Source organism: Xiphophorus couchianus, chromosome 5 (assembly GCF_001444195.1).
Source record: "Xiphophorus couchianus chromosome 5, X_couchianus-1.0, whole genome shotgun sequence".
NCBI lineage: Eukaryota > Metazoa > Chordata > Actinopteri > Cyprinodontiformes > Poeciliidae > Xiphophorus > Xiphophorus couchianus.
The window spans coordinates 23,838,394-23,853,611 of NC_040232.1; the positions used below are offsets into that span (position 1 = coordinate 23,838,394).

General features: G+C 39.9%; 1 protein-coding gene across 5 annotated transcripts in view; it reads right to left on the bottom strand.

Moving 5' to 3' along the window:
- The window catches only part of oxr1a (oxidation resistance 1a), a 171,606-nt gene that overhangs the window by 71,962 nt on the left and 84,426 nt on the right, over nucleotides 1-15,218 (bottom strand). Inside the window, exon 1 of one of the 5 annotated variants that reach the window (XM_028017970.1) lies at nucleotides 2,177-2,512. The exons of the other annotated variants lie outside the window; for them this stretch is intronic. Within the exon in view, the coding sequence (XP_027873771.1) occupies nucleotides 2,177-2,336 (160 nt within the window). The 5' untranslated portion in view covers nucleotides 2,337-2,512. Of the gene's footprint in view, nucleotides 1-2,176; nucleotides 2,513-15,218 lie in introns of those variants that run through there. 5 annotated transcript variants of the gene reach the window in all.

The window sequence follows — 15,218 nt, forward strand, 5'->3', positions numbered from 1 at the left end:
TGTCTTCATCAGCGTTGCACTGAGAAGTAGCTTGTATAATGAGCTCAGTAGAAATGCAGTTCCACCAGCTGTTTGCTAATTCCTGCTAGCTAGTCTGAAGGAGCCGAGTGGGGGAATGGCAGGGGAGGGCTGCTCTGTGAGGCCAAAGCTTGGAAGTTGCAACTCTGAGGAGGAGCTGCATCTCGAAGCCGGGGCTCGGTCACCAGCTACCCGCTGTTTTGCACAGCTGAATGGTTGCCATGGAGATTACATAATTTCTCAAACATGCATGAAAGACTCAAAGAAACACTCCAGGTATGTTTTTGATGATGGAAAAACATTACAACACGATGTAACACACAAAAAAGTCAATTTTACACAATACTGCCCCTTTAAACAGGAAAGCATGACTTTCAGTGTGAGCGCAAAACACTGAGCAGGAAGTCAGTTTAAAAAAAAAAATGCAACAGCAGCAAAGTACATGTAAAATTCACATGCTTACATGCAGGGTAAAGCAAAGGGAAACAGTTAAAGCAGGAGTAAAGCGTTGGGTTTTAGCTCAGTAGAAACTGTTTTTTTTTCTTCTCACGGCTACTTAGCACTGCTGACCTTTTAACTTAACTGTTGTGGATCAGATGAATTAAAAGCCTATAGATGCTCCAGTTCACAAAGCTACCAGCCGAGTCTCTACAGATTCTTAACTGCTCTGCTTAAGTGCTGCAATATTTTTTTGCAATAGATCAAATGTTTATTGCGTAAACAGACATGCATTCACTTCTGCTTCTTGTAGTTGTGGTCATACATGGTGGTAGAAGCTGCAAATGATTTTTTTTTAATATTATATCACCACCGATAAGCAATATCGGAGGTGATAAAAAAAAAAAATCAAGCAGATTAAATGTTGAAAATTTTAAATGTAATATTAATTGAATAGAATTTTTCTTTTTTCTTTACGAATAGGCAACTGCAAATAAAATTGTTTGTTTTAAATAAACTCAAGGTGTGAGCACTCTTACACTGAGCAGGAAGCTTATTCCAGAGTGTTGGAGCATAAATACTGAAGGCTGCTTCAGCACGTTTAGTTCTGACTCTCGGCCCACAAATGGCCCATGGGCCACACATTGGACCAACATTAGTTCCCAATGTTGCCAAAACATTTGGAACTAAAATGCACCAATTAGCCTTTTTTTCTGGCCAATATTGGTTTCTTGTCTGCTGGAAGAAGAATTACCAGTCTCCGCTTTTCTTTCCATTCTGAGATAGACAGCGCTGTGATCATTCATTTTCTTTTTTAATTGAACACGTCAAGGTTTATTTTTATGTCGACTTTTAAAAGCTTGGTGCCACCCTTAACCTTTGAGCATGTGGCCCTTTAAATGTCTCTGCATGGCCCTGCAGCAACCTGTACTGCAATGACAGCAAGCCTAGGTCTAGTAATTATGTATAACAGTACATACATGTTTTGCATGTACTGTTTGCATATCTACTATATGCATAGTAACATATAATTACCAGCAGGCCTTTGTTTCTGTGCAGAGTTGACAAGTAGACAATGTCTGAAAGTACTAGGCTAAAGGTTTGTTTGTTTAAACAGTGAAGTTAGCCTGTGCCTACATGAAGGAATGGAAAAACACTTAAAATAGTCAAATCTGAACTGAAAAACTTTAGACTCCCTGGCGATTCTTTAAAATTAAAATAGTCTGTGATTTGTGCAACCTTTATTCTATCTGTGAATTATACAACTTTTTTGGTTGTTTGTTTTGTGGCGTTTTATTTATTTATTTTTTACACTAAAATCTTAGAAAGCCTCTCAGTTCTCAGACAGGTCAAACCAGGACAGGATTTCCGGAACAGAATACGAATAGTTTATAACACAGTTTATAGACGCAGTAAGAATGTGATTTCTGTTGAGCAGAAGTCTCAGTGCCAGAGTTTTGTTTTTTTTTTTAAGTTGTGAAATAGCGTCAAATCACGAGGTTCGAATCATAAGCCAACTTCAGAGCTGTGCAGAAGCTTTTGCTCCACTTATGGTGCGTTTAGGAGCATGAGCTGAACTCGAGGCAAGAAACTCAAATTTACGCTACTTTCTTTTTTTTTTTTTTTTTTTAAAGGTAGCACAAAGTTTCGAGGAAACAACGTTTCTCCCTGGCTGGGTGCCCGAACTGTCAACTAGCATAGCTCGACACTATAAACAGACCTGTTTTGTGGTGGAGGGTGTGTCTGTCTTCCAGTGCTGCCCCAGCACCGTGCAGCTGGCCCGGGACTGTCTCCTGTCCGTGTCCCGGCCACAGTCTCTGAGAAATGGCGTCTCTGACAACTCTAGCGCCGCCGCCCGTGATGGAAAATATGTAGTCCATTACAGCCCCGTCCCGCAGCTGGGCGTTCAGCCGAAACAGCGAAGGCTTCAAACGAGCTTTCAAACCAGCGCGGACATCCCATAAAACCTGCGCCGACAACAAGTCACAGGTTCAAACCCGTGGTGTTGGAAGGCATTCAGCGCCCTGCACGCTCCAAAACAGGAACTGCTTCACATTGGTGGCAACTTTTTAAAGCCTCGAGTGTCAGAGAGGCTCCCCTCAGTCAGCCTGCTGGCTCGCGACTATCACCGGAATCCCTTTATCGGAGGGGAAAGCTTCACTGTTAATATTAAAACTTTTAAGTAATTTAACTGTTGTGGACATCTCTGAAAAATGTTAATCTCAGCATTCACATGTGCTGGAGTCTGCATTTCCTTATTGTAGGAATATAATGAAAATGTTAAACAATGGGGAAAGAAAAACCACAACAGCAAACTGCATTGTGTTTGAGTCGATGACATCACAAGAGGCTCAATTTACCAAGCTATGGTGAATGAGAAACATTTGACATAATTTGATAGAGATTATAACACATTCATAATGCTTAGGCAAATAGTTAAAATATGAGAACACTTGAGACCCTTTAAAAATGCTTTAAAGGGCTAATTTAACACCAAATGTACCTTATTATGCATTGATACGCAGTTTTAGCCAGCATAAGGTCTACAAATAAATAGTCTTCCTTATAATCCTCTTCTAAACTATAACTAGTAATAATCTGTATAGTACGTTCTTCATATATGACCACATATGGTGACATTCTGATTTTAAAGAGTTATTTTATGTCGCACCTATTAAAGGACCTTATTAAAAGTGCAGTATGTCTGCTTGGCAATCAAAGAAGTAGGAGTGGGTGTTTTCTGCAGGAAATATTGAGAGAATTTGAAAATAATATTAATATAAAGCACTGACCAGTCTATAAGGATTTTATAACTTTGCTCGGAATAATTTTTTCAGAAATGAAGTTTTCAGGACATTCACGCCGTCTTTTCGCATGAAGCCCAGGCGTTTATCTGTCTCATATGGTGTCATCAGATGCTCCCTGGTTGGGTGATTATTTTCAGGAGGGTAGTGGAATAAACACTTTATAACAAACTATCCAAACAAATCTGAAAAAAAAAAAGTATGATGACATGTTGTTCTATAGGTTAAAAACTGTCCAAAGTGAGTTTGATTGATTTCATAGAAAAAGTCTTGCTAACAGCTTTAATGATGTTGCCATTATTCTGTTTGTACAGCAGTTTGCAAATGTATTTTGTGTGCTGCATATTACTATAAACCTAGCATATGGATTCCAATTTAAACATTACAAGCAGTTTAACAATGGTAATGCTGTGATTTTATTGGATTCATAATAAGCTGGAGAGTCAGCTCTGTTTATGTCTCTTGATGTGAAATCATGTCGGCATGCAACGATCAGAGGTTTAACTGTCTACAAGCGTGAGGGCAGATCGCGTGAAGACAGGACTGCATTCGACAAACTGGCCTTTTATTGAACCACAACCACCAGCTCTAGAGCATTTATGTGCAGCTAATAAAAGTAGAATAATAATTCTGGATTTTTATTACAAATAAAACAATCATTAAAATTACAAGAAAGAAAAGCATGACATTTTCGCTTTATATCTAACAAATGTATCTAAAGTCTAAGTTTCACTTGCTAAAAAAACAACTTTTTACAATATTCAGATCCTTTTGAGTCGTACATGTTAAGGTGACTTACTAAGTCAAGTATTCAGAGAACGACAGCAGAAATGGTTAGAGAAGTCTGCTGGTGCAGCAGGAGGGAAGTGGAGGGAGTTGAAGGTACACAAATGAAGACTGGACAGCGAAACGGTGATGGACAGAAGAAAGTTGCGATAATTGGGCAGCAGGCTCAGAAAATGAACTTGGAACCCTCAAGTACATTATTCATCCTGCCAGCGTTGCAAAAGAAACCTCTAAAAATGTTTCAAGGAACACGAGGAAATCGGATCCAGCACTATTCACGCAGTCAGTAACTTAAAAAATGTGGGAATGTGGGAGCAGTTTTTGTTTTTCTTCCAGGAATAACGCCAGCAAGTCATTTGTTGCTTTTGTGGTTGCCCAGATGAAGCTGCAACCACAGATGCCAGCACTGAACTTGTATGATGATGGCTGTATATGCACAACAAGAAATGTGCGCCATCTGCTGGCCATCTAGGGTACTGCAGACCCTGATCTGACCTTTGCCTGCTTTGTTTCTGCAGATGGAGACCATTTTCACTTAGAATTTGTTAATTAAAAAATGTTCCTATTATTCAATAAACATGAATAGGTCAACCCTAATTTTGAACATAGCGTAGAATAGAGCACTTTCTATTCCATTCTTCTATTCTAAATAAAAACACGGTTATTAAAAACGTTAGCTGAATATATAAAGCGTCTAAAAATAAACATTTTAAATATTTATTCTAATCATGATAAAAAATTGATCACTATAAATGATAAATTATGAACAATAAAATGCCCACCCCTATTAAAAACATGTATCAATTTACTTCCACGTCAAAAAACGACAATAAAACACCATGAAATTTATGATTATGACGTGATAAAACAAAACAAAACAAAAAATAGTTCAAGGAGGCGTGAGTGATTTTTTGCAATAACTTTAAACATCAGTACTAAAACCTTTAACTGAAAGCTAGAGCCAGCAGCTTGGACCCTGACTGAAGCGGCAGCTGATAAGCTTCCAGGAGGATCTGATCTAACTAACTCTTCCTTCCTGACCGCCTGGCATCGCGTCAAGCCGAGTCCCTGATGGGCTCAATGCGACGCCAACAGACCCGGTGATATACCGCGCGGCTGCATGGCCGCCCCGAAGCTGTCATCAAGTCATCCTCGAGTTCCTCATACGGCCTGGAGTTCTGCTCGTCACTTTGCCTGAGGAACACACAGCACACATCCTAACAATAACAGTCTGGAACTACTTCCTGTAAGAACACCTTCACCCTCTAATTAAGCTGTGCTGTGACCAAAGAGGAAAAATGAAAGAATTCCCCATGTGCTCATCCAACTACATGAGCATCACTGCATGGAAATTACACGAGTGACTTTGTTCTACTTTAAGCCGGCGTGTTTGATGTGCGATTTCCTTGTTTTTAAGAGGTAATTAAAAGAGACTCTGGAGCAAAGCAGCTAACCGGCACTCATTGTGGTGTTATGTCTTTCTGAATCTCCATAAATTATTTGTGAGAAGCAGGTTGGTCCTCGGAGTGTGATTTTATTTATTTATTTATTTTACATCTTTTAGAGATGCAGCAATATTTCTGCCAGCGTTTACACTGCATTCATAATTTATATCATCACCTTTCTTATTAATTTTCTATCCAGATCAGTTTCAGATGCAGTGCTAAGCAGAGAATTATTGCACTTAACTTCTTTTTTTTGTACCCCTCCAGGGGGGCTTTTTGTGGGCTCTAGTGTCCCTTATATGACAGTAGGCTGACAGGAAAAGGGGAGAGAGAGGGGGGAAGACATGCGGCAAACATCGCCGGGTCCGGGAGTCGAACCCGCGACAGCCGCGTCGAGGACTCAAGGCCTCCAAACATGGGTCGCGTTAACCACTACGCCACCACGGCAAACCCCTGCACTTAACTTCTAATGTTGATTTCATTTAGAGTCTGAAGCAACCTCCATCTCGCTAACATAGAAAACAAACCAAAAAAAAAAAAACTAACACCCACCTCTGTCAGTTTGTTTCTGGATCACCTCGCAGCAAATCGAGAAGCAAAAAGGTTTTTCCTGTTGGTTGTTTGTGTTTGCAAAACGATTAGCTCTTTTCTGAACTTATATTTTTTTCAATACCTTGACTCCAGGAACCGATTCATGCCAACTTGTTATAGATTCAATTGGATAAACGCCCTTTGCAATTTGCCCTGTGACCAATTCTGGAGCAAAATCTACACAATTTATTTTTTGAATGAGGCTAGCAGAGTGTAGTTGTATATCTCAGAAGAGGCATGCCATGTGAAATTGGTTTTGTGAAACTAAAACAGCTCAAATGACAAATAAAAAGAGTTGTTGTACAGTCGTGTTGTAATTTGGGCATCACAAGTAGATCGTGTTTGGGTGACAGTTTTAAAATAATCTAGGGTCCAAATTTTTAAAAATGAACAAATTTGGAATTTTCATTGAGAAAATGTCAACAATTTAGAAAGTTATTCGTTCTTTCAGATCTGACTGTAAAACGTTTTCAATTGGAAACAAGCAACGTTTAACACTGTAAGCACATGTGAAGTTAAATGTAAAACATTTGTGGCATTTATCTGATAAAAGTAAAAGAAATGTCAAATCTCTCTTCCAGAAATAGACGTGGAATTATCTCATGGGCCAAAAATAATTACGTAAGCCTTAGAGCAGGGGTGTCAAACTTATATTCAGTTTGGGCCATATGAAGATCATGAAAGCTCTCAAGAGCCAGTTGCGACCCATTAAGAAACTGTTAAAACATTAATAAGTAGCTGTCTCCGCATTCGATAAGTACTTCTTACTAATAAATCTTATTTAACATTGTTTCACAGTTATCAGTCCCTAAAGAATTTCACAATCGTTTATATGATTTTTTTGCAATCAAGTCACAGATTTTGTGGTGCTAACTAAGAAATATTTGCAAGGAATTGTGCAATACTTGCTCTTATGTATGATGCTAAATGTGACGTTTTGCTACTCGCCGTATTGGGGCCCAATAAAGAAGAGTCAAAAGTGTTGTAGAACTAAGAAATACTGCCACCTGCAGGTGGGAGCCAGTCACATAAAGTCAAAGTTTTTTTTTACTATTTTTGTGAAATATTTTGGTTAAATTTGAACAATTGCAGAATTGCAAAAAAAAAGAAAAAAGATCAATGTAATTTGGCATCTGGAGTCTAGAGCGCCACATGACAAGCTGACTGAGTTTGCCATGTGCCTTAGAAGAGCTCTACACCAGATTTTATCATCTGTCAAAGGGAGAGACTAGGGAATGAGAGCTAATCCAAGTTAACAGAGACGGTTACATAAGCATGGCACTTGAATGGCTACATTAATATGCAAACAAATGCAGGGACAAGTTCTCGCACAATCCCAATCTGCCGTTTACAGCTGAAATAAACGGCACATAAATGCAGCAGAGTTCAGTCATGCAGCGCAAATGTACCTGCTGGCTAAACACAAGCAAGTCTTTCAGTGTGTGTTCTGTTTAGGGGGCTTTATGGAGGAACGCCACGACGGCTTTGGATAGTCATTGCCGTCGTAATGAATGTCGGATGGCGTCTCTTGAAGCTGTCTGCGGAGCCGGAGCGTAAAAACCCAACATACATTGTTCGGAATTTCACTGCTGTTCTGCTCCATTATGCCGCGGCTCGTACGAGATGACGACCAATAAAGAGAGTCTGCCGCCAGGAGGAATCAGGCAGAGGCATCCGCACAATGGCAGCAATCACAGGTGTTAAACAGCCCTTGTCAGAAAAATCCCACCCTCTCTCAGATTTCACCTCTCCAAAGCCTGCCAAGCACTACAACAGATGAGCACGTTTTTCCGCACTGCCAGCGGCATCCAAATATATTAATATTTGAGTGGGGCGACTTGAATCAACAGCGCTGCGGTGTCTGTGAAGACCACAATAATGCCAAGCTGACTCGCCAAATCGTCTGGAGAAAAAGGGCCGCTTCGTTTTTCTGTGAGGATATCTAACTGACTTGCTTCATCCAGTCGTTATTTCACTAGAAAAACACAATATTGAACTTGCACCATCTTCCATTTATTCACTTTTGTGAGCAGCAGTGAGGTCGTTTGGTCCGTGACTCATAACCCCAACATCACGGCTGATCATAAAATCCTCCAGTAGCCTGGGCTTCCAGTGAAAGAGTGCAGACAAGGACGAGCAAAGGAGCATTTGAGGTAGGAATGTAATTTGCGAGTCAAAAGTACAATCTTAACATTGGGCAATTCTAAAAGTAAAATAAAAATGCTAGAAGAAACGTGCTTGTTTTGAGATTTTAGATGGGAAATTACTTCAGAGAAGCAACTGTTAAAATCTGGAAAAGTTTACAAGGGCCATTTTGAAACAACTTTCCCTCCATACTGAGTAATTTATTCACAGGTGAAGGCAGTTGGACATTTTCCACTGAGTGTACAGCCCAGCAAATTTACTCGAAGGTAACGCGATGTAACCGCCCTCCCCACAGAGAACACGCTACAGGCCTCAGTTAGCATGAAGCTATATGGTGTGAATGAAGTAGTGCTTCTTGAATGGGAGAGCTGCAAAGTCCATTTTGTCTAGAGAATGTTGCAACAAAGTTGCATCCACCTGAAAGGCAAGATTTTAGAACGATAGCCTTTGAACAGGCGAGACCACTCAATCCACGGGTTTTGTACTTTTACGATCATCATCCCGGAGGAGTGAATGAAGATCAGTTTGGTTTCAACAGTTGGTTTAACTTGTCTTTTTAATCTTTTTTTTTCACACAGTGTTGATCATAGGCATTCACTTTATTTATTTTACTTTGGATTTTAGAATTGTTGTGTCTACTTTATTTTTACTTTCATTTTCCACAAATTTCAGGTTATTGGCCACTGTTGGTGTGTGGCGCGATTCACCAATTATTCTAATATTGATTGAAAAAGTTTAACGCCCATAACTGCCAGTTGTAACACTTCTGACACCAAATATACCTTAACATAGATTAATACACACAGTGGACACTGTTTTAGCACTACTGCAGAAGCTGACATCTACAGTACTAACCCTTGTGTGACCACAATAAATATTTGTATTATGTCAGAATTATTCTCAGACATAACTCAGTACAGAGTCGATTTTTGTCAGGACAAAGTTACCTTTTTTCAAATGATTTTTGCTTCTATGGGATTACTCTCCAAACTAGAGGGGGAAAATGATCAAATCCTCAAATGATATTTTCTCTAGAAAGCATGTGATTTTAACAACGGGCTGTATGTTTGTGTTTTCCCCCATTTAATCATCCACCATTCAACAAAAGAAAATCTGTTTCCTAATTTTTTGAGGAAGGCCAGACATATTGAGTCTGGTCCACATCCCACCATATAATGGTAACACAATAATTAAACCAAACAAGACAGATTGAGAGTTTATTTCACATTATGCATTCAGATTTAACTGCTTAGCATCTCTGTATGACTGGGAAATGAAGGAGCAGATGGAGTAAAGTAAGTCAGACCCACAGGTGCTTCCTGGTAACCCATTTGTTATGACAGAAGGAACAGAACTGGTTCAACCAGGTCTACAGTCCCTTTGTTTATTCCCGATCTGCTTAGGCACAACACGATAAAACGGGAACAGTATAGAGATAAAAGGACAAACGGATAGAAAGAGAAAGGATGATAAATTATGCAAAACCAATTGCCTTAATTTTCAATCACTAATAATAATAAAGGTTTAGAAGATTGTTCATAGATGCATATTTCTGACTTACATATCAAAGTACATGTTTGAACTAACACTTCAGAGAATCCGTAAAAAAAACAACAAACATTGTAAAACATGGTGGTGGCAGAATCATTCTGTGACAGTACATTTCTTTAGGCAAAAGGAAAGCTTGTCAGAGTTGATGTTATGGATGCACATCTTGAAATAAAAACTGTTAGAGGCTGGAAAAGTCTCTAACAATACTGAAGTTAAATAGTTTAAATCAAACTAATTTTATATTCTTAAGTATTAATCATAAACATTAGTTCTGCTCCATCGGTCTATTACTATATCAGCATGGTTATTTAGCAGAAGCTAACGCTAAAGCGCTAACTTTAACCATGTTGTCAATGACATAACATGTTACAACATAGTACATCAACCTTGATTTTGCCTAACTGACCACAGGCTTCCCTTAGAAAGCCTGCAGGACAAAAAATTATTTTGAACCGTTTACTGTTTGACAGTGATGCATTCTGGGTCCAGAATGTAATGTACCGCATCATGGGTGGAGAACGTGAGGTGAGAAAATGGAACTGTTGCATGAAGAGTCTTCACCCACTTCAAAGTAATATAAACGTCAAACTACTTGAGGAATTCTTAGCAGTCAATAAGCAAAAGTTCAACACAGACGTCACTTTATTCAACTGATAGTTCACAAAACAGCCAACTAAGTCAGGGCTTTTGAATTTATACAGAAAAATTAAGCTAGGCGAAGCTAAGTGTGCTAAACGTTTTCATAAATGCTAGCTGTGCATTTGTGGACGAGTTCGCACCTCGTCCATTCGTGGATGAGGTGCGAACTTGTCCATTCCCAATTGGGAACGTAGAAAAAAGGATGTAAAACTGACTGAGATTGAGCTATTTCACAAAGTGAAATGGAATAAACCCGTCAGCCTGTTGAAGTGAAAAGATGGAGACATTTCCCAGAAGAGCTGCTGGTGAAATGGCAGTAAGTAGTGGTTCTACAGAGTACTGACTCAGGGGAGCTGAAAGAATTGAAAAGATTACATGAATTTATTTGTAAAAAAAAAAAAAAGATCCAAGTCTCTTCACCTTTTCCACTTTCCAACTATCCCGTTTTCTGTTGCCATGACATTATTTTAAACAACGAAATACATAGTAAGGGCTGAACAGACTTGCTGTTTGAAAGTCACATTCCCGTTCAGAGAATGTGGAGATAAGCCTCCCTATTTAAGCCTAACGCTTTTATCAGCGGTAGGAAATGAGTCGGCGGAGGTGATGGTGGTGCGTCATTGTCCGGCCGGACACTGACCCGCCGCCGCCACATTTCAACCCGCCGTTATTGCCTGGCTTGTACCTCTCAGGACACTTCTGCAGGGTGGCGAGCGGTGATCGATGAGCGGTGGCACCAGACCGGTGGCCATCTTTCAGCGCCTCGTCCGCTGCCCCAGCTCAGGGTCATCCGTCCTCTGTGGGCGGCCTCGCCGTCTGAAGGCTCAGCGAGAGCCTGGGCGGCCTCAGCAACGGATGACTGCCGGCTTACCCGGAGGGACGCATCAGTCAGTCGCTCTTTCTGCCTTTGTGCATGCACTTCATGTTGGCCCCTTGCGAGAGAGCCACGTATGACGAGATGCACGACGGCTTCCAGAAGACACTTAATTATAGGCGCAAGAAGCAGACAAGGGGAAAGGAGGCGAACGCGGGACGAGGGAGGGGTGAGGGAGGAAGGGACATGCATCAGACATGCACCGCTGCTCCCTTCAATGCACGGTAATTTATTAAAATAATAAAGCCAAGCCGAGAGCTGAAGGTTAAGTCGACAATAAACCTGACGGGGAGACAGAAAGCGGAAGCCACAGCACAGGCACTGCCAGGCAAATAAACAAAGCCAACATGCTGTTATGTCACCGTCCACTAGCTTATCTGAGCTGAACCCCTCCGCAGGAGTTAATTACCTTCCTTTAAACTCAGACACAGTCGTATATTTCATCATTACCTTAAAATAAAAACCTGCCATAAATCACCTGCCTACAACAAAACCTCAAAAGGTGGCCCCAGACAGGAATTAGATGGCACCCAGAAACCCCAGCGCGCAGAGGGAGCGAAACTCAAGAGCCAGACAGACGTCTTAAATTCAAGAAGAATGCAAAACGGGGGTTTGGAGGCCCCCACCCACACCACGTAAAGCTGTCCTCAACTCAGACACTTTTCATCCATCACCTGACATCGCTCCTTCCACAAGTACGTTAAGCTGGATAATGAATCCCTAACCCCCCCAATCCCAGGAGACGCGCTGGATGGATACGTTGCTGGCTAAATAACGAGCGGCAGACATATCGCATCGTTTAAGGCATGAATGTCTCCGTGGTTAAATGGATCCAACCTTTCGGGTAAGCAGCTATAGACAATTAGGAACCAGTGAAGATGTAATTAACTGTGTAGGGAGGGACTCATTGATAATAATCAGTCTATTATTGAAACATACTCACCTTGCATGTCACATCTGTGGATATAAACACAAGGTTTTGTATAGCCATGTGGTTACTTGTATAGAATAGAGATGTAATCTAAATCTGAATCATAAGTCATTGTCTACAATTTTCAGCTGTTTAATTTGGTTAGTTACCAACCTCTCTTTTATGGATTCAAAGAACGTCTTCCTCTTCTTCTTTGTGCTTTGCACCAGTGGCAACATCCGGTTGTGGACCACGTGACTCGCATGATGCGAAAAAAGTGTTTTCATGGAAGTTTTGCTAAATAAATCAATTTGATTTGGTAAAAAAAACCCAAAAAACTAAAGAAAACACCTAATCCTACTGTCAAAACATTTTATTGAAACTGGCGTGTTTCCATCAAGCAAATTTATTTTCAAAATGTCAAATTGCGCAATTATATCGTCAATGGAAATCCAGCTACAGCCTCTCCTGGTGAGTTTGTTTAACAAAGGTATTTGGAGTACGAGGGGCCAAATCATGCAAATGTTATCCACTACTACAATATCTAAGTATTTAATCCTAAAATAATTAATTATATTTAGTTAAAACCCTGTAGTACTGATAGTGTTTTCCTGCCTTGTAACATCTACTGTAAATCTGGATCTCTACAGAAGTCAGAAAGAATATGGGTAAGGTTTGACCAACATTAAAATGCCAGGCAGAGATTTTGACAGGTTTTCTGAATGCTATTGTTTTGTTGCTGCTTGTAAATATCCAAAAGTTTCATCTACATGAATCTGAGAATTAACATTACTAGAAAGCCATTAATATAAAGACTAAAAAGCAGAGGACCGAATGTAGAACCCTGTGGTACGTCAGCAGTACTACAGACTGTTTTCCCACATTTTGTCTTGTTGTACAACACAGACAAAACTGTTCTGAAAAATAAATATCAAATAAACTATTAAAAGTATTCCTAATCCCAAATCTATAGTTGTTTAATGGGGAACAGGACAACCTAAAATCAACATTTATTGGAAAAGAAAACAATATGTACATATATTTTTTGGAGGTTAGCTCAGGGAGAGTATCTTAGCATTTACCCTCCTGTGAGGACAATACATCAGGGCGTCACACCCGGGGAAAGACGACATCACATCATGCTACAGTCAAACCAACATGGCACAGAAATGCCCAACAGCCTTTGCTTTAAAATGTCTGAACAGACCGACGCCGACATTGTGAGGGATCGGAAAGAAATGGCGGCGAGAGCAGGCGGCCATAACCCCGGTAAACACTGCCTTGTGTGATTAATGTGTTGTCTCTTTAAATCAATGCTATTTTGGGTTGCTCCAAAAAGCTCTATAATAATTGCTACAAAGTGCCTCAAAATTGAAAGCATAAATGCATTCTAGATGAGACATCTGCAATAAGCATATTCAATGCACTTGTCCTAAATAAGTGCATTTTTAGGATGCACTTATTCATGAAAGTAAACTCTAATTGAATTTTTGAGTGAGGGGAATCATTTTAAGCAGGGTTTCCTTTAGAGGCCAGCGGTTCTTCTAAGATCGCCTTTGCTGGATCAACAGCAGCAAAGCAAATGTGGCCCTGGAAAGCCTAAAAATATAACATTATCGGTGTTGTGGTATTAAAAGCTGAGGGGTGAAGGAGGTAAGGATGGGAAGAGGTGAAGAGCAGGGTTCAAGGTGGATGTGGATAAGCTTTATTCGAGGTGGAATTGTCCTCAACTCCAACCTTTCTGGACCGGATCCAGCTGCCCTATCGGCTGCCATTATTGTCACTGATTAGACTGCAAGGACAGTGAATGGAAGTCACAAAAAATATAAATAAAAAGCACTCAAAGAATTATGTCTCCATGAGGATAGGAATTGGTTGGTTGGGCGCATAAATGTAACAAACAGAAGTGAGTCTGTCTTGATTTATATATCTTAGGGATGCACTGATATTAAAATTTGGGCCAATATCCGATACTAATAATGGTGTTAAGGTTGACAAACGATATTTACTGATGTTATACCTATCATCTATATTTCCATTTCTGACCCTTCGAAAGCAACTGTACCGATACCAATAAGTAAAAAAAAAAGACTAATGTCTAACATCAGCCAATATCATTGTTGATGCAAATATATAGTGCATCCCTAGTATTTTTGATTAGATAATAAGTCACACATCTAAAATAGATCTTAGTAAAGTAACAGGGTCTGGGTTTGTCCTGGGGTCTTCTCCCAATGGTATGGTGATGTGGCGGTGACGGTCTGTACGAAGAATTGTACAATTCTTCATAATATGCGTTATTATGAAGAATTGTACAAATGTACATAATTCCTCACCACATTCTCAAAAGTATTCATGTTGCCAGCAAAAAAAAAAACCAAACAAAAAACAAACATTCTTCTTGCGTTGACTTTAATTGCTCTATATTTGGTATCACAGCCGACATGGACTGATTGCTCCGCTGCCATTGCCAAACCGCAACCCTACACAGGCATCATTCAAAACCCCATTTGCTGATTGGGCTAGTTGAAATTCAACCAGAGAAATCCAACTCAATGGGAGAAATCCCAGATGAGCAGTAAAAGGGAAATGAGAATCGAGCAAAAATGAGAATCGAGTAATGTTTTACTAAAGATCGTTAAAACATTTTGTGTTTCTCCTGCATGTGGTATACAAATATACCACCTGCTTTATTAGGTCATAATTCTGGCATTACTGGGGAATCAATGTTATTGATCATTTAAAGAGCCAGACTATTGGCACCAATGGCATTCTGCTCTCATAATTTCTAGAAGTGGTATTTCATACCTGCTTTGTCGTTTTTCTACTTCTTAAATAATGCTTTACTCTGGCTTCCGTCACCTAAAGAGAGCTTTTTCTATTTCCCAATAAGTATATTAAAAAACTCCAAAACAGAGCTGTTTTATGTCTATAAATTCATGAGCTAAAGAGAAACAAATTTCAACAGTTATGCGAAGTGGCAGATCTTATTTTCCCTCTGCTGTGGAATAAATCAA